Genomic DNA, 20807 nt, shown 5'->3' with positions numbered 1-20807 from the left:
ATAATGACACCAAACTTTGTGTGTACCTTTGTCACCTCACACTAAACACACCACATTGAAAAGTGCTAAGCCATTAAATCATATTACTAGCAGTTCGACATTATTTTTCTGTCATTTTGACTAAAATCATCTTAAAACGGCTTCCTTTTACTCATTGTTGCAGCTGGTCTGGTGCTCCATGCCACGCTTACCTCCTCATTTTCCCTTTAGTGTGCTTGGCCCCTTAATTGCTGCTTGCAGCTATATTTTATATATGCTTTTGACGCAATGTGACACTTGCATTAAGCATAATCAAATGTCAGCCGCTAAGCAACTGAATGACAGTGGGCAGGACCTGTGTTGAGTTGACGACTATTTGTCGATGCCTTGCTCTGGAGGCAGTGTTTATGCAAATGCTTGTGCCCGGCTGACGTCACCTTGCACCTCAGATCCAAACAAAATATCTTTGGAGGCAGGAGCTTGATTAAATAAATGCTTTGTTTATAATGAGGAGGATGTTTTAATGGTACAAAGACCTCTTATGTGCCAAAAGATCAAGGCAAATTTGATTTCTTATGTCACAACCCCTTTAAAAAGAAACTTGGAGACTCAGTTTTCCTGCTGTATTTAGTGAATGATTTATTACCAGGCAACCAAGTCTCACACAACAAGACTAAGCCAACAGCCTCACCAAAAATAGCTCTAATAAGCACAAATACACAACTGGATTCTGCAAGTAAGGCCCCTAAAATAGCATATTTATATGCAACCTGAAAAACAAACCCAAAGACTAATAATTAGCAACCCTGCCTTGAGTGATAAATTGCATCATATGAGCTCAGATGATTATTTATTTCCCATAAATACCATCTGAAACGCTTGATTTTGGCATGCCAAACTTTTAAGATACTCATCTGACTTTATTTATGATAATTTAGCTATTTGTGCTCTACTTCAAGACTTCAAGTCTTCAAAATAACACTTGCAAAGCATCCTGCAAGCACAAAAATAAAATCTGCATCCCGAAAGCTTTGACTGACCCAGTTGTTGTGTCACTATACAAACAAACACACTACCAGTCAAAAGCTTTTGAACTCTAAGATTTGTAATGTTTTAAAGAAGAAGAAATTAATACTTTTATTTAGCAAGGATGCTTTAAATTGATCAAACGTGATGATAAAGACATTTATAATGTTACAAAAGATTTCTATTTCAGATAAATGCTGTTCTGTTGAACTTTCTATTCATCAAAGAAACCTAAAAAAGACTAAAGACTGGAGTAATGATGCTAAAAATTTAGCTTTGAAATCACAATAATAAATTACATTTTAAAACACATTTAAATAGAAAACAGTTGTTTTAAATAGTAAAAATAATTCAAGATTTTTTGATTTTACATTTTTTGATCAAATAAATACAGGTTTGGTGAGCAATAGAGACTTCCTTTTTTAAAACATTAAAAATATTACTGTTCAATAATTTCTGAGTGGTAGTGTATATTTTATGGTGTATATGCATCCATATTTTTCTTTTTTCTATTAACAGTCCCAGTTGACTTTTTTCACATGATGTTGTTCTTAATGTTCTTTGCACCTAAAAATGTTCTTTAGGAAAAGACAGAACAAGTTAGAGAACAGTGCCATCTACTGAATGTCTAGAAGGGAAACTAGTGGAATTTGTGCACAAAGCGGTTTTATTTATTTTTTTCTTAAATAAAGATGGGTCAGTGGGTTTCCCATTGTTAAGCAACATCTTAAAACCCTAGAATCCAAACCCATAAGACAATTTCCCAACAACCTCTTCAAACAAATATATATCACTTTTTTCTTCAGGTGTGAATCGTTCTTCACAGAGCCATTTAAAATACCGCAAATTTTTCATAAGCAAGCAAATTTTTCCTTTAAACTTTCCTGTCAAGTTTAATTTACTGACTGGAGTTTGTGCCAAAAATAACTAGCATTTCTTAAATGCGTCCTCTTATAGGCACAAGGAACATTTCATAACATAACTAATAAATCATTACATAACTTTTGTGAATAGCAGCCAAAAACACAAAACATCAGGGACATGACAGAAATCAACAGGTTCAGCTGAAACAATGATATCTAAATAATTCCAGAAAACAGATTTAACAGATAGATACACTGTATTTTTAACTCCTCATTGTGTTTAATTAACCATATCCAGATGAATTCAGATACAAGGGAATTACAATCATAATGCTTGTGTCCAAACAGATCCATGGTAACAAACATGATTACATTCATCAATAACTGTAACGTTTCAACCTGACATTAGAAGAAGTGTCCTTTACAGTGTAACAATGCTGCCGTCATCCTTTTTCATTTCTATCACAAATAGATGAATAAAGCTTATGATCAAGCAAAACTACAACTGCTACATACAAAATAATTACAATGTACCAGTCATATTTGACATTTAAGAGGTCAAATCACTGAGTTATAATCGAAACCCTGGATTAACATTTGAGCTAAAGACAGTGAGCACAGATTCTCACAGGCCATTAACTTGGAGATAAAATAATAATAAAAAAAATCACTCTCATGATGATTTCTCAGTTTTTGTGCATTAAAGCAAATGCATGCCTTGTGGACTGTATTATGAGTTTACGTCTGTGCAAGGTTGTGACTCCATATTTTTGATCAACTAAAAGCATTTCAAATCTTCAAAAACAATTCCTGAAAATCTGTGATGAAAATATATGAGGAAAACATATACACACAATAACCTAAGAGTACAAATCAGTAGCAACCAGAGAAAAATGTAACAACTCTCAATCAGTGATGTGACTTTAGAGCCCCCTTTTTGTCTTGTGGCAATTTGACAATAGTGAATTACCTTAACTAAAGCTAACAAATATACAGAAGTCAAAAGTTTACATACACCTTGAAGAATCTGCAAAATGTTAATTATTTTACCAAAACAAGAGGGTTCATACAAAACGCATGTTATTTTTTATTTAGTACTGACCTAAATAAGACATTTCACATGAAAGACATTTACATATAGTCCACAAGAGAAAATAACAGTTAAATTGATAAAAAAATGACCCCCTTCAAAAGTTTACATACACTTGATTCTTAGTACCTAGTACAGCTTGAGGTTTTTTTTGTGACAGCTGTTCATGAGTCCCTTGTTTGTCCTGAACAGTTAAACTTCAGGTTCCACAAATTCTTTGGTTTTAGCATTTTTGTGTATTTGAACCCTTTTCAACAATGACTATGGTTTTGAGATACATCTTTTCATTCTGAGGACAACTGAGGGACTCATATGCAACTATTACAGCAGGTTCAAACGCTCACTGATGCTTCAGAAGAAAACAAGATGCATTAAGAGCTAGGGGGCGAAAACCTTTGAAGTTTCAAGATCAGCGTAAATGTAGCTTATTTTGTCTTTTGGAAAACATGTAAGCATTTTCTGTAGCTTCTGAAGGACAGTACTAAATAAAAAAAGAAGATATTTAGGAAAAATGGGAAAAATGTACACATCTTCATTCTTTTCAAAAGTTTTCACCCCCGGCTCTTAATGTATAATTTTTTCCTTCTGAAGAATCAGTGAGCATTTGAACCTTCTGCATTTGAACATTTGAACCTTGCATATGAGTCCCTCAGTTATCCTCAATGTGAAAAGATGGATCTCAATATCATAGAGTCATTGTTTGAAAGGGTTCAAATACACAAAAATGCTGAAAATCCAAAGAATTTGTGGGACTTTTTCAGTTCAGAACAAACAAGGGACAAAAACAAAAAAGCAGCTGTGGATCATTCAGGTAACAACACAGTATTGAGAATCAAGTGTATGCAAACTTTTGAACGGGGTTGTTTTTATAAATTCAACTATTATTTTCTCTTGTGGACTATATGTAAAACTTACGTGAAATATCTTATTCAGGTCAGTACTAAATAAAAAAAATACCATGCATTTTGTATGATCCCTTTTATTCTGGTAACATAATTAACATTTTGCAGATTCTGCAAGGCGTATGTAAACTTTTGACTTTAACTGTATTTCTATGTCAAATCAAATAGTTTTTTTCTCATTGCCTTTTATACATATATAACAACATAACTGTAAAATAGCTTAGCTTCATCAGAATGTGCATAGCAAAACCCAAAATAAAATCCACACCTAAATTCTAAAAAAAATGCTAACATAATATTTCCTATGACCAACTTTTACCTATATGCAATCCTGCACAAGAAACACATAATATACACACTCAACTCTAAATTGAACTGCAAAATACATCTTGTGCAAAGGCTGAAAGTTATGGAAAATTTCTAAGGCAAGAACATTTTACACAGTGCTGGATTCAAGCATTGCGGACTATGCAAATGATTAAAAATGCACCTCCACATACATAAATAAAACTTTAATATTTAGAAAAAACAGGGATTGTGAGAACACTAATGTAGCATAATTTCAGTACTTCAATTTTTGTTTTGGCAAATCATGATAAGGGTATATTTAAGAGATACTGATGGGAGGTTTTGGTCTGTAGCCACTGACATTAAGTAAAAGGGTTTAAACGCATCATGATTTTCAACAACAACCAGATTTGCCCTGAGCAAGCTGAATCTTTGAATAGTGCAAACAGTGCTTGAGGCCAGAGCCATACACATACTGAGTTGGGCCCCAAGTGAACCACAAAAAGACAACGCATCAGCCTTCCCCAAGCAGCTAACACTAAAGTTGTGACACAGGAAATCATATGCTGACTGTTTGTTTTCATTTCACTCAGAACTTAGAGAAACGATAACACATATGCTTTACAAAATAATATTCAGACTTGTTCATTTAGCTAGTATTAAAGGCTAAATGCTTTTAGGGCAAGCTTCTGACTAGTTCACAGCTCACTGGAGTGCTCAGGAAAATTCCCTATTAGATGCCCTGAAAAGAAATGTTTTTAGGCGGCCCTTTGCATCCATGTAAATCTGCCCTTCTGTCTTGAGTTTGACCTAACGTTGTACATTTATGGCTCTGGCTGTTGTGACGGTAATGTTGCTCAAACCTGCATGTGCCCAGTGACGTCACCTGAGGGACCGAGAGGCACAAGAGAGGAGCCGTCCCCTCCTTCTCACACTACAACCATCTCTGGAGTGTGTTCAAGTTATTGTCCATCCATCGCATGTTCAGCTTAATGGTCTCAATGGCCTCCTGGACTATCCTCATTTGAGAACCTTTTGTCCCCAGAGAAGAAAAGAAGTTCTGGGCCTGAATGAGAAAAAATAATGATGTAGTACAAATTCACAAAGGAAAACTTGACTGTTTTATACGTATTCAAATCTATGCTTTTTTAGGGATGAACAGACCTCTATTAGATGTGTTTTTGTGGAAAACTGACTGGTTGCGGACATGATGATGCTCTGAATGGCAAAGGATCCAACAGGAAACCTTGCAAGAAGAAATTGGAAAAGAAACAACATTACATTTTTTTAAATTATTTTCTCATTATGTCATTACTTTGTTATTCTGCACAGTATATACATTAAAGGGAACCTTGGGTATTAAGACTTGTATGGCTTAAAGTACCAAATGATGTCTCTTACTGAAATATGTAGTAGAAAACCTATGAAAGATTTACGTTATTTAAAAAAATCCACATTGTTTTATACGTATTTTGAACTACAGGGGCGCCATTATTTTGATGACGTGAAATGGTTTCTCTCATGAGCTTCTGGCACCACAACTTGGAAAATAAAATTCTGATACAATGCCACATTGTGCGGCTTTTGGTTGTAATTTTCAGTCAAAGGGCAACGAGAGAAGTGATGCAAGTCTTCCCTGCTTTTGTACTGATAAGAAGAGGAGAAAATAATGGGAAAATGCCTGTGGACAAATAAAACTTCTTAAAGACCTGTGTCTTTGTTCTCTCCATTTTAGCTCTGATGTCTTTGAGGCTTTTAGTAGACCACAGCTACTTAAAGAGCTTACAAATGGCAGAGACAAGAAACGCTAGATGCCATCCTGACAGCATGTAAACATGCCACCGTTTAAGACACTAGAGCCACTGAAGGAAAATTAATGGTAGGGCATTTGGTTTAAGCCTATGCTTATATCTATCACCACCTGTAAACTCTTTCAGTAGCTGTGGTCATCGTATCAGTATTTTATTTTCCGAGTTCACTGTGATAAAAATAGCAACAGGTAGCGCCAGTAGCTCACTAAGTACAACCATTTATCGTCATCAAAATAATATTTCCCCCGTAGTCCATAAAAACAAATATCTAAGTAACCCTCTTTCTACAGTTTTTTTCTTCCTTTTAATTTAAATTCATTGCTCACTTTTGAATGATTTTATCCCAGTTCTCCTTAACAAAATCCCAAGCGTAGAGGTAGCCAGCAAAGTTCTTGCAAATTGTGTTGATCACCAAAGGAAATTCTTGAGTTTGAATCACGCTCCCGTCAAGACTGTTCTGTAGAATCCTAAAAGGGAAAACCAAAATAAATAGTAAAAAGTATGGCTTGTGGCTTGTGTTGACAGCTTGAAAGAATTTTCCCTCCAGCAGAACGTGTCGTCCAGCCTTACCAAATGATTTTCCGTACATCCTGAGTGCTGGCCAAAGCTTGCAGTGTCTTGCGTTTTTCTGGGTCATTGATGGAGTGTTTATACGTTTCTAGAAGCTTACCCCATCCTTCATCTGTCTGAGCAGCAACTTTGAAGACAGTTCTCATGAGATCACTGGGAATCCTAAAACAACAAAGAAGATGATCCTCTGCTCTCAAGGAGTACAAAAGTCTAGCGCTTTAGACAACAGCTCTTTCCTTCTTATTTTTGCAAATCACAAGATTAGAAAACAAGTTGCTAGTTAATTAAAGGATTAGTTCACTTTCAGAGCAAAAAATTACAGATAATGTACTCATTCCCTTGTCATCCAAGATGTTCATGTCTTTTTTTCTTCAGTCGTAAAGAAATTATGTTTTTTGAGGATTTCTCTCCATATAGTGGACTTCAATGGTGCCCCAGAGTTTGAACTTCCAAAATGCAGTTTAAATGCAGCTTCAAAGGGCTCTAAACAATCTCAGCCGAGGAAGAAGGGTCTTATCTAGCAAAACGATCAGTTATTTTCTAAAAAAAAAAATGACAATTTATATTCTTTATAAGAAGGTCAAACACCCTTTACAAAAAGGGAAAAACAGCTATGTAGGACGATTTTAAAGTTGGAGAAGAAAATAAGATTTTTTCGACATACCCTAACTTTCTTGAACAGAGCTAGACCAGAGTAAAAAGTGTACAAGCTGTAATTTTTTTTAGAAAACAACCATTCATTTCAGAAGATAAGACCCTTATTTCTTGGCTGGGATCGTTTAGAGCCCTTGAAGCTGCATTTAAACTGCATTTTGAAAGTTCAAACTCGCAGGCACCGCTGAAGTCCACTATATGGAGAGAAATCCTGAAATGTTTTTCTCAAAAAACTATTTTTTACAACTGAAGAAAGAAAGATATGAGCATCTTGGATGACAAGGGGAGTAAATTATCTGTAAATTTTTGATCTGGAAGTGAACAAATTCCAAAGAAATGTAAAAAAATTCAGGCAAGGGCCAATCACCGCACAAACTTACTGAGTAGTCATGTTGGAAATCCACTGATCAAACAGACTTTTGGCCTGTGTTCGGCAGTCACCTATGTCAAGGGAACATGCCATCTCCAGCAGGGCAGACCGAAGCGTCATCTTTGACACAGAACTTTCCAGATTCCATGACTGATTCTTCATTAAACTTCCAAAATGTTCATCAATGTAACTCTGCAAAGATTTAATTCCAAGAAAATATTCAAACAGGCTTTGATACTAAATATATTTTCCTAAGATGAAACAAAGACAGACATTTGACTTCAACAAATAATTGCTGTACCTACCGTCATTCTAGAGGCCAAGTTCAACTCTGATCTTTTGTCCAGCAACCTGTAGATCTGACCAAGCTGGAAGAGAGCTTCAGTCAGCGGAGCTGTCGCTGTCTCATTCCTGATGTAGTCCGTTAGATTTAAAACTTGCCTGAAAGTCACCTTGTCTGATCTGGAGGAAAGGCGAAGCATGTATTATTTATTTTCACTTATTTACTGAATCTGAATTACTCTCTGATTTCATCAAAAATATCTTAATTTGTTTTCCGAAGATGAATGAAGGTCTTAAGGTTTGGAACGACATAAGGGTGAGTAATTAACAACAAAGTTTTCATTTTTGACTAATCTATCTCTTTAAAGTCATGTCTAATCATTTTAAACCTTCCTTTAAATGCAGATCTACCTGGAGAGAGCAAAGATGTTATTGATGAGAGCTGCTTTGTCTTTAGAGGAGAGGACATTCACATCTTCCTTCAAAGCACTAATCAAATCGCTCCATCCCTCCTCATCATACTGCACTATGTAGAAGCCATCACTCCTGAAGTTGAACTTCAACCACTTCACCTGACTTGAAAGCTTTAACGTGGCTGGAAAAGATTTAAAGCAACAAACAATATAGTAGTGAATATGTCCAGTAGCTGTAAACATCTGTCTATCCTAGTACACTCCAACCTGAGGACAATACTCACCTGTTTTGTTCTTGAGATGGAACACTTGCTTGCAGGAGCTGAGATGATTACAGCTGTCGTTTACGTACGTCAGGGGAATATGCCACAAGCTGCTATGGGTAACACAAAAGTGGGTCGATTAACATTCAACATCAAGCGACGATTGCTTTTTCAGTAAGTCAGTATTAGACTTTGACTCTGATCAATATAAGATTCCTTGTTTAAACCGTTTACACCTTAAAAACAAACAAGACTATTCTTTCCCATGACATACATTACAATTTAAAAGCCCAAACTTTTAAATGCAATTTTTTAAAACAACTTTCAAAGCCCACAGCCCTCAAATTCATTATAATACATTGATCAATGTTCATAGTTGCAGTAAAGCCTTCTACCTGCTGTCTGTGCTGTTTTCAGCATTCAGAAGGAAATGTTCTTGTGTCAATGTCACTCGAGTGCCATTTCTCTTCACTGTGACCAGAGGAAAGCCCTTCTGAACAGTCCAGGTGTTCATCATCTCAGATACACTTAAGTTTTGCTTGCTCACCTGTGGACAACATCAGAGCACACTACTAAAAACATAGCTCAGTTGCTTCATCATTATGTAAAAGTGCACATTGTTTTTTTTTTTTGTAATTACACATTTCACACTCAGAACAACTATTGATTATGTTTTAGCAAATAATGAAAAGCAATCACTATGCAGGAATCTTCATTAGAAAAGGTCTGACCTGGGAAAGACTGTTCCATAAGTCTTCACTTTCTGTGTTTGATAGGTTATACTTTTGCAGGTATTCAATCACTCCTTTTCGAAACTGCCCGTCTTTGAGTGTTGTATTGAGCATCAGCAGTATTGAAGCCCCCTTGTGTAAAAAAACAAGAACCGAAAAAGACAAGACCAAGACACATGTTCATCCTCTAAGAATATCTATGCAATCAATAACTCTGAATGGCAAATGATTATATTGCACCAATTTTCAAAAAGAGGGTTAATTAAAGCCACTTTACAAGCAACAGATAATTTATGACATACCTTCTCATAAGACACAGAGTCAAACATCTCTTCCACCTGCTCAGGGGTGCTCACCACAGTAGACACTGGGTGGGAAGAGTTCAATGCATCTTTACCCAGTGCTTTAAAGCGAACATTTAAGAATTCAGTGTCCTGGAAATGAAAGACACATGATCAGATACAGACATTTTGAATGACACACATTCAAATAGGGTGTTCGATTCCATGTTTTGAATTTACATTTACACTCTCTACATTTTTCCCCGACATGAAGCCTTAATTTCACTTTTACATGGCATTTGCATATAAATGTGTCTTAGCAGTGTGTGGACACAACCACCCTATAATGATAAAAATCCATTCACTCCTTTCTTTTAAATCCCCAAAAAACCTAAACAGTCTCAATTATCAAGCCGTTTCGATTATCATGTTATGCAGTTGGATTTAAAAGTAAACATAAGAGTCTTTATTTTCCCCTGACATCAATGCACCACTGAATTGGGTCGCTGTGAACAGAGCTGTTTTTGACGAGGTAAGAAGTGTGATGCTTTACATAATCATTGAGGAATTTTAACCAAAGTATGTTTGTTGTGGAAAATGGGCATCTGATGTCCCCTTTAATATAGACTAATACTTACTATATCAAGGTCTGGGAACACAGTTTCAATCGACATGTACTGCATGTAGGTTGCAAATCCTTCATTCAGCCAAAGATCATTCCACCATCTCATAGTGACCAGATTTCCAAACCACTGAACAGAAAAACAAAAGCACATGAAATAATGAACACAGCATGTCTGACTAGCCTTTTCAATTGAATTGAAAGACATATTTATTTTAGACATATAATTTACGTAAACTTAAGCTATATTGCATGGTATGTTAAATGTGCCATGGAATGCATTGATACAAATTTTTTAATTGTTCTCTGATATCTACATAGAAGGTATATGGCATAGGAAAGGGCAAAAATTCTTCAGAAACGGTTTTACACGTCCATTTACAACCTTAGGATTTGTCCCTAGAATGAAACAGTCTGTTATTCCTTTATTTGAAAGGTTCATAAATAATGATGATGAGCTCTACTCTGATTGGCTGTTTCACAGAGCGGCTCATTTTAGTAGCTCACACATGGAGGAAAATAAATATTTAATCCGATCTAATCACGGAGCCTGAGCCGCTATTAATATGCGGGTCACTGAAACTGCCGTTTTGAATGCACGATTATTTTACCTTCACTTTTGAGATTTGCAATTGCATGTGCTCCGTGTAACTTTATACTACAACAGCAGAACTTACCACATATTTTACAAGTTTAGATGCTTGTTAGTGATGCTCAGGATCTGTAAATCATTCGCCATCATTCGCGCAGTCATCTCTCCTTACTCTGTTTATGTGGTAAGTGAAATCTTATGTACTGCAATGTAACAGGCTACCGCTAGCAAGAAGCTAACCGTGTCCCTTTAGAGGCTTGTCTTATTTTATTAGAACGCCTTATTTGTTTTCATTGCCTTTCTGATTACAGACACCAACCCATCCCTGCACTTAACATCCCGTGCACAACCTGGAACATAACATTTATTCCAGTGTTCTGCCATTTTCACTACGGTCCTCGCTTTTCTTTTTTTTCCACAATAGCCTAGCTGCAGAACTTATGATGATTCAGCTAGGCAAATATTGGGTGCGTAGCTATTAACGATCGCAGCTATTATATCATTGTCTGTTTTATGTTAGGATTAGCCTGTATTTTAGTCGTCTTTTGCAAACACCAGATTTATATAAGCAGGAGGAAACTATGGTGTTTGAGACTCACGGTATGTCCTGTCCATGTACTGAACTGTTATTATTCAACTATGCCAAGGTAAATACATTTTTCCATTCTATGGCACCTTTAAAATATCACTATTGCCATTTACTTCACCCAAGAATTTGAAGTGAAATCTTAGGAAAATACTTAAAAATGAAAATTCTGTCATCATTTATTCACCCTCAAGTTGTTTCAAACCTGTATGATTTGAAAGAGGACATTTTGAAAAATGTTGGTAACCAAACATATGGTGGTAGTTATTAGCCCCTTTCACACAGTAATACAACTAAATTTTCATAAAATTACCTGTAAATACAAAAATGCACTGTTGACACAGGCAACAACGTTCCGTATTTTTACCAGTAAAGCACCATTCATACATCAGTTTCAAAATACCAGTAAATTTTGTGATATTCTGACGGAAATGACCTCTAAACAGCTGCACATCCCGGTGTTGTGTTTACAGTCAGTGTTTTGGTTGATGTTTTCATTTTTGTGACAAACATTCACATTCATGCAGCTGCTTTTGGCCTAGAGACATTAGATGATTTTAATTTCAATATCATTCCAGTTTGATGACATTTCTTTGACTTCCTTAAAAAAAGAGTAAGAGTAAATGTGTCATCTGCGTCAGAATATTATGATTGGCCCAGAGCAGACATCTTACGTCAGTGCGTTCTAAACGCGAACATTCTCATACCGGTAATCTTGTTACAACTTCTCATACCAGTAAATTGCCATTACGAATTTACAAGTATTTTGGAAATGGTCCTGTTCACACATGATCTACTAACGGTAATTTACTGGAAAAGTATGAAATATTGACTTTTTTCCCCTGTACTATGAAAATCAATGTTCAACAGAAGAAAGAAAGACATACTGGTTTGGAACAACTTCGGGGTGAGTAAATAATGATAGAACATTAATTATTTTGGTGAACTATGCCTTTAAGAAAACATCTTGAAGTAGGTCAACATTGTAATCAAAGCTGAATGTAAACGATACTTAAATACACACACCCTGGAAAAGCAGCCAACATCTAGACATTTCTATCACGTGTTGTTAATAATTTAAACATGACTATTATTTCCTTGTCATGCAAATGTTGCTTTATTTCTAAAACGAATTACCTGGTGGGCAAGTTCGTGAGCAATAACAGAGGTCACCAGTTGCTTGTCTATAGAGGAGGAATTACTCCCTACTAGCAAAGTCGTCTCACGGAATGTGATTAGTCCCCAGTTCTCCATGGCTCCGGCGAGGAAGTCAGGAATAGCCACTAGATCTATTGATTTTGAAAGGGCATTTGGTCACGTCATTTCACAGAAATAAACACTTTTAAGTTTAACAAAATTAGCGTGTATGTCCAGCTATTCTGGGAATCTAATAACCCTTGTTTGAAGAGTTTCTTCAAGGAAAGGCGTCTCACCCAGCTTGCTTAATGGGTAGTCGTTTTCAAAGAACGTATTGTAGAAATCCAACAGTTTGCCAGCTGTCTCCAGAGCATACTGCACTTGATCCTTTTTGTCTGGAACAGCATACACAGACACCTGCAAAACATTTGAGAAAAAAAAAAAAAACTATACCATAATGCTTCCATAATATTTTCAACACAAGATATTGATTTGAGAAGAATACATACCGTTGTTTTAGAGACATTTTTACTGACACTGATGAATTCAGCCACAATAAACGCAACTAGGTAAGTGCTCATTTTAACACTTTTCTCAAACTCATCTTCTTGAAGCCCATTTTTTAAATCTGTGGTTTTGACCTAGAAAAGAAAAGAAAAAAATCAGATAACATTACAAAGCATATTATAATCTGAGGAAAAAACGCAAAAAATGTCAAATTAATACAAAAAGTAAATAATAATAAAACTAATACAACATATAAATAATAAATAATCTCTTCAATTAGATAAAATAAAAAATAAAAGGTATGTTTATAAAAGGTGTATTTTACATATGATTAGATCACATAACTTTTATTTATTTACTTTTTCTTTTCTTTTTTATTTTATCTAATTGAAGAGACTACAAAATGTTTAATTGCTTTAAAAAAAAAAATTCTATATAATAAAATTTTATATATATATATATATATATATATATACACACACACATACAATAAATAAAAGGTATGTGCTCTACCAATATTTATAACCAATTGAATAAGAAAAAAAACAATTAAAAATTTTGCAGTCTCTTCAATTAAACAAAAAAATTAATAAATATATAATTTAAAAATAAATAAATAAATAAATAAAAAAGGTACGTGATCTAACCAAAAGCAGTGAAATTGTTTTATGTATTATGAAAAGGAAGAAAAATACATAAATGAAACAAGCAAACATAACTACCTTGGGCATGTTTGAAAGGCTGATGTACTTGCGTTCTCTAGTCATCTTAATTGTAAACGTTGATTTAAAAGCTGGCTCGTCGAAACAAGGGAAAGCCTTGCGGGCTGCCAAGGGCTCAAATTGAGTAGCGGCCAAAACTCTAGAAGAAAGATTGAGTGAATTGAAGGATGTGTCTGAGAGGCATAAAGACTTAACTAAGTCAAACTAACCGTCATTCAACACACTGAAGCCGAATAGCTAAATCAAATTTATCCTAACTGTTCAGAAGGTTACAAAAAGGTTAACTGGGCTGCAAATACCTTTTTGTACCATTGGTGTCGACATACGAGCTGTTGTAGAAACCATCGTAGCTGTTGGACAGGTTTGCTGTGTAGTTAATGTTCAAAACATATTGTCCCTTCTTAAGCTCTTCTGGAAATTTGATGGCGATTTGCTGCCAAGGTTTGTACTCCAGAACGTGGACCTCTTTATTTTCAAAAGTGGCCTTGGTTATGTTCATATCAGAACTGTGAAGGACAATATTCTTCGTTTCATGCAAGACTTCTACTAAGATGGATACACTGCCTTGGAAGGTCATGTTTGTCAGGTTGGGATGAAGTGAAATATTGTAATGGACAGGATGCACGCTGGGCGGTAACCTCAACTCAGTCCACGGGAAAAGTTCCCCGCTTGTGGAAATGGGATAGATGCTGTCCATGCTCGAATTGGTCTTCAGGCAGCCATTTCTGGTGAAAGTGCAGCCTGGCACGAAGTAGATGACCATAACCAGGGAGGCCAACAGCACCAGGATGAGAACACCTGCCACCATAGTCTTAGTCGAAGGCTTCGTGCACGATCCAGAATGCTGCTGTCGGGTGTAGGACGAGGCAGCGCTGCGCTGGTTGGAACTGCGATTCATGAAGGACATTCCAAGAAGACGGGCGGATGACTCGTAATCTTCTTCGTCTTCATCCAGGTCATTTTCTCCAAGGCCTCGGACTAATAGTCGCGAGCTGCGGGGCTCGTAGACCACGTCGTCTGAGTCGATGGGGTAGGATGGGGACTCCTTCGCCAAATCCACCACATCTGGCTCTTCCTCAAACATGCTGTTCTCAATCATGTTCCTGGGCAGTGGAGCTCTTTCTGTAGGTTAACAGAAAACGTTATGTGAATACAAGCACAGTTATTGGAAAAGGCTTCCTGTTGACAAGAATGCTGCTGTTTAAAATAACTGAGTGATTTTGCAGTCAGCCTACACAAGTGAAGTCAGAAAGTAAAAAGAAGAAAGCAAATGAAAGTGAAACTAAAGATAAAAGAAAAGCATCTGTGCAGACAACCATTAAGACAGTTCCAGTAAATACTTACACCCAAGACCACAGGCTGTCACCAATGTGCAGCATAACCCATTTCACACTATTGTCTGCATTAGATTTGTCAATACCCTGGCAGAAAATAAAGTGTTTGCATTGTTCCTCTTTCACTTCCTTCTTCAACAGAGAATTAGACTATATAAATTTAATAACAAATCAAGGGACTGGCTGAGTTAACAGTGATCAAATTACCATTTAACACACTGCTTGAAACCAAAGATATCCTACCAACTCTGCCCTCCAAAGGCAAAATGCAGTAACTACGCCATCACTGAAACTGAGAAAAATGTCTTTAAAGTTTTTACGCCAGCTAGTCAAGCATGTTGACACTCTTGTTTCTCTGAAACGGGACAAAATTTAACCAGGAGCCACAAGACAAAACCGTCACAAAGTCCATTTTAAGCCTTAACTCAATTTTGACCAAATGTGTAGTTACTGTGCTTTGCCTTTGGAGGGCAGAACTGACCTGAGGTCAAACTCGGGTCTGCTGCACAAATACTCCTGAAATTCAACTCCTTTTTTACTGTTAGTGCAACTCTTATTTAGTATAATGGAGAGTTTCTTCAGCAAAAAGGACGATTCTGTCATCAATCACTCATCCTCATGTTGTTCCAAACCCGTATGACCTTTGTTCATCTTTAGAACACAAATTAAGATATTTTTGATGAAATCCCGCTTTTTGTGACCCTGCATACACAACAGTAGGGCTGTAACGATTCCTTGATTCTATTCGAGTATTCGATTTAAAAAAATCCTTGATTGTATTTTGCCCGTGTCGACTAATCAGCAAAATACCGGAAGTAGCGCATTCCACATATTAAACCCATTTAAAATGATAATAAAGCATAATGCTATTAAAAATCCGCAAACGATACGATTCAATTACGTATATATGCGATGCAGGTTTAATATATGCGCTTTATTTAATTACATGCGTGCATGCCGTTCACAGTAAATGTTGCTAAACAAGAACTGTTATAATTTACATGTGTGGAGCATCTCAAACTCCATCTCTGCAAGTGATTGTGAGTTTTGGTTTATAATAACGTTTATCTGGGAACCCAACGCGTGCTATTTCATCAGATTTGTAAGGAATATAATTTATAACCTTACGCAAACACAGGAGAATACATCTCTCGATTTTTAAAATATAAGTTTAAACCCTCACTTTGAGTTTACACGTTTTTATGTCCACATATTCAACAAATTACAGTGCCTGCAGCATTTCTGCCGTAAAGAAATGGCTAAATTAAAAAAATTAAGTGGACATTTGAATTACATGTTTGTTGAGTCAATATTAAACAAATATTAAAGTTTAAAAAACAATTGCCCTCTGCAGGCATTTGTTATAATGCATAATGTACATTAGCTTCACTGTTTATAATACATTATGTATTTGAACAGTTTTGTTCAGTAAAACCATATGACTACTTGCTTTTACACTTTATTTGAACTCAAGCTATTGTTAACTTAGGTCTATTTTATTATTACAAAAAAAGTTATAATTGTCAGATTACTCGATTAATCGTCAGACTAATTGACAGATTACTCGATTACCAAAATAATCGATAGTGACAGCCCTAGACAGCAGCACAACTACCACGTTCAAGGCCCAGAAAAGTAGTAAGGACATCGATAAAATAGTCCATTTGACATCAATGGTTCAACTGAAATTTTATAAAGCTACGAGATCATTTTTTTGTTCGGAAAGAAAACAAAAATAACGACTTTATTCAGCAATTTCTTCTCGTCTTCCTTGCCATGACAAATGTGCGTAATAAAATTAAGGTTTAACCACTCATGTCACATGGACTATTTAAACAATGTCCTTACTACATTTCTGGGCCTTGAACATAGTAGTTGTGTTGCTGTCTATGCAGGGTCAGAAAGCTCTGGGATTTCATCAAAATATCTTAACTGTGATGCGATCTGGGAAAACCGGGTAGGATGTCCGCTCAGGACATTTTCAGGAAATTCGAAAAACAGGTCGAATCTTTTTTTTTTTTTTTTGTCAAAATTAGGTTTTCATTAATTATTCTATAACATCTTGTCAATCATCTCTGAAAATACCTTGGCAAAATTCACTTGTTTATTGAAGAAAAATTGCAATTTATTGCAGCAAGCAGAAATGAGTGTCTTTCTCTTAAGAACGTGCTGCAGAGGTGCTATCCCTTAACACTACAAAAACAGTCATCCTATCAAAATAAACCACGTAACATTTAATAAAGGTATATCAATGAACATTCCCCGCCAGCCCTGTGTAAACTACGGCACGCAAAGTGTTATTTATTTATTCATATTGTGAGATGGCGGAGTGCAACAATGCAGTCTGAAGTACTGTAGCTGCTCACTTAAATGAATTTAATGAATCCTGAAAAAAAAAAGTACTCAACTGTTTTAAAATATTGATGACAATAATAATAATAAAAAATGTTTTGTGAACAGCAAATTACCATATAAAGATTTCTGAAGGATCATGTGACACTAAAGACTGGAGTAATGATGCTGAAATTTTTGGTTTGATCACACAAATAAATTACATTTTAAAATATATTCAAATAAAAAAGCGGTTATATCAAATAGTAAAAATATTTCACAATATTACTGCTTTTGCTGTATTTTGGATCAAATAAATTCAGGCTTGGTGAGCAGAAGATACTTCTTTAAAAAAAAACTTACTGTTCAAAAACGTTTGACTAGTAGTGTAAATGCACTATAGCTTAATCACAAAAAATACTGTTAATATTCTATTACTCCTTTAATACTTACAAACATTAAATACTTTGTAATTTAAATATTTTTTGCATGACAGCTTTGAGAATGTGACACACACACACACACACACACACACACACACATTATATATATATATATATATATATATATATATATATATATATATATATATATATATATATATATATATATATATATATGACCCAGATATGTTGTGACATGTTTTAGCAATCAAACTTAGCAGTCAAACTTTCATTCAGGAAGTCAACAAGAACAAGTAACGGAAGCTTTTTTTTTTGTTTTGTTCTGCCACTGAAAGACAACTGAATTTCGTGACAGTTAAATGGCTGAACCTCTTATCTAAATTAGGAGACAAGTAAAAGCAGCACTAAAATGTGACAACCAGCTGGCCAGCCTGTCAAACTTATGCAAGACCATAAAAACACAAAGCAGCAAATGTCACCTTGCCAAAACTGGGACGAGATTTTGAGCAAAACATGAACCCTGGCACTCTTTGGAGATTTGAGTCTGATCCACACAGACTGACAGATCAGATGTGATGACTTAAATGCAATATAAGGCAAATGCAGATGCTGACAGCAGAGACATCACGTGAATGACAGTCACCAAAACAAATAAACCACTGATCTGATTTACTGACATTTCCATCCCCTCATAAACCCTGGTACATTTTAATTCAATCAGAGGTTCTATTTTTACCTATTGAAGCACAACTTTGTGAAGCAGATGCACTGATGGCTATGTAAATGTTATTCATATGTGTCTGTTAGCCTGCTTCAACTTTGCATACATGTTATCTTTGCTTACTTAACCAATCCAGCTCCATAACTCTAAAATCATTGACACATAACCAGTAACATGATCAAAGCAAGTTATAACACTAGAAGAGAAGTACTTGAAGAGATACACATAAAAAAGCGACGCGGCTAGCGGTAGCATGTTAGCTGATAACTTTTTGCAGTTCACGACCTCGCGTACAAATAAAGAGTCCATGTTAGCTGCATCCTTACCGCTTTCAAACGACTCCATGCTTAAATGTTTAAGCGCAGGTCTGAAGTATAAAACAAATCCTGTTTCAGTTGAAAGTGCGGGTATTTAATCCTGGGAAGGGTGAAGACTCACACATTTAATCAACGCAGGAACACATCAGATCAACTGGTGCTAGCTTAGCATTGTTAGCCTAATCTACAGCTCTCTCACTTCACCGCATTAAAATCATCGATCAGCGGTTTATTGAGCCATCGCTGCACACTGTGTATCGATATAACAGCGAACACAAGCTGAACGTGACAATCACTGCTGTCAAACAAGCAACATGAGTTTTACTTCCCCCTTTCAGCTGCCCAGTTTATTTAAAGGGACATTTTGATATACTGTTCTAAACCCGCATGACTTTGTTTCCATGTCACACGTAATGTTTGTTTATGTGTGGAAAAATAATTTAATAGTCTAAATCTATCTTCTTTTGTATTTCACAGAAGACAGATAGTCATAGGGGTTTGAAACGAGTAAATGCTGTCAGAATGTTTATTTTAGGTGAACTGTCCCTTTAAGACGCCGCTGCTTCTGCACTCCTAGAGAAATACAGCAACAGCAGCTGAACTTGCTGCATGGCTGATTATTTTATCACTGAAGACAACATCGTATATACAATCACACAGACACATGTAGATGAACAAGATCTTTGAATTAAAATGTACACAGGTTTGATTAAAAAACAGATCAAAATAATACTATATCTAAACCTATATATGAAAAATAATCAAGAGGTCATTAAAAGATCAATTCATACCAATAGCTCCATACTCCTGCTGATTTATATGGTTTGCCGGTTCCATGCGCTAAGACAGACTGCCATGCTCAACAAGAAAAACTGTAATAGCGTCACTGTTCAGCAATTTGGACAATCACATGCAAACAATTTGAGTCTGTGAAAACACACTACAATAGGCTGGTGTATTACCAAGAGCCTGCAGTGTGCAGCACATTTGGGCACCAGTTGAACCGTTATAAATAGTAAGGCCATTGTACTCTGAAAACAGCGGTTTAGTGTTTATTGTAAAGGACTATACAGTGGAAAATGTTCCAGTAAGCAGATACAATACCTGACTGATAAACCACCATATCACCAGATTAATAAATAGATAAATAAACACGTTTATTTTATTATTAGGCTTTTCCCCTCACAGTTTACCATTGTGCATACTGGTATTTTTCTTATAATTCGATGAAAAATATCGAAAATATTTTTAAAATGATCATTTTAATGACTTTATGTGTTTATATACATTGTTAGCAGTTATATTGCGGTTGGTATGGGTGAATTGTGAACTAAAGTAAAGCAATACTGACTCCTAGCGACAGTAAAACTCTCTCACACACGTTTAGGTCTACTTAGCTATCTAAATGGAGACACTAGACTTAGACAGTTGAAGTCAAAAGTTTACATACACCTTGCAGAATCTGCTAAATGTTAATTATTTTACGAAAATATAAGGGATCATACAAATGCATGTTATATTTTATTTGGTACTGACCTGAATAAGATATTTCACATGTTTACATATATAGTCCACGAGAAAATAATAGTTGTATTTATAAAAAAAATTTTTTACATACACTTGATTCGTTGTGTTGTTTTGTTTGTTTTTGTTTAGTCATAGTTGTTCATGAGTCCCTTGTTTGTCCTGAACAGTTAAGCTGCCCGCTGTTCTTCAGAAAAAATCTTTCAGGTCCCAATTTTTTTTTTTTTTTCAGCATTTTTGTGTATTTGAACCCTTTCCAACAATGACTGTATGATTTTGAGATCTATTTTTTCACACTGAGGACAACTGAGGGATTACAGAAGGCTCAAACGCTCACCGATACTTCAGAACAAAACACAAGATTAAGAGCCGGGGGGTGAAAACTTTTGAGGCTATATGGCTTATGAGGCTATCAGGCTATATGTAACTTATTTTGTCTTCTGGGGAACATGCAAGTCTCTTATGTAGCTTCTAAAGGGCAGTGCTA

At 35.7% G+C, this 20807-nt stretch overlaps 1 protein-coding gene across 1 annotated transcript; it reads right to left on the bottom strand.

Moving 5' to 3' along the window:
• Positions 1-1654: 1654 nt before the first annotated feature.
• Positions 1655-19108, bottom strand: lnpep (leucyl/cystinyl aminopeptidase). Its single transcript, XM_073839959.1, has 18 exons — positions 18806-19108; positions 13989-14811; positions 13690-13828; positions 12970-13101; positions 12757-12877; positions 12461-12612; positions 10162-10275; positions 9545-9676; positions 9243-9374; positions 8907-9058; positions 8533-8624; positions 8247-8430; positions 7859-8015; positions 7564-7745; positions 6530-6691; positions 6286-6426; positions 5313-5394; positions 1655-5214 (listed from the first exon to the last, which is right to left on the bottom strand). Exons 1-18 carry the CDS (start codon positions 18822-18824, stop codon positions 5083-5085), a joined length of 3048 nt encoding a protein of 1015 aa, XP_073696060.1. The 5' UTR covers positions 18825-19108; the 3' UTR covers positions 1655-5082.
• Positions 19109-20807: the final 1699 nt, after the last annotated feature.

Source organism: Garra rufa, chromosome 5 (genome assembly GCF_049309525.1).
Source record: "Garra rufa chromosome 5, GarRuf1.0, whole genome shotgun sequence".
In the NCBI taxonomy this organism is placed as follows: domain Eukaryota; kingdom Metazoa; phylum Chordata; class Actinopteri; order Cypriniformes; family Cyprinidae; genus Garra; species Garra rufa.
The sequence above is the reverse complement of the archived record's forward strand: the minus strand, read 5'-3'. Positions and strand labels throughout refer to the sequence as shown.

Bases quoted from the DNA above. Each gene is read 5' to 3' on its own strand.
- lnpep (XM_073839959.1), bottom strand. The intron at 6,692-7,563 runs GTAAGTTTGTGC...TTGTTGTTTTAG, and splicing joins ATTTCCAACATGACTACTCA to GATTCCCAGTGATCTCATGA. The intron at 5,395-6,285 runs GTGAGCAATGAA...TCTTCTTGCAAG, and splicing joins TGGGATAAAATCATTCAAAA to GTTTCCTGTTGGATCCTTTG.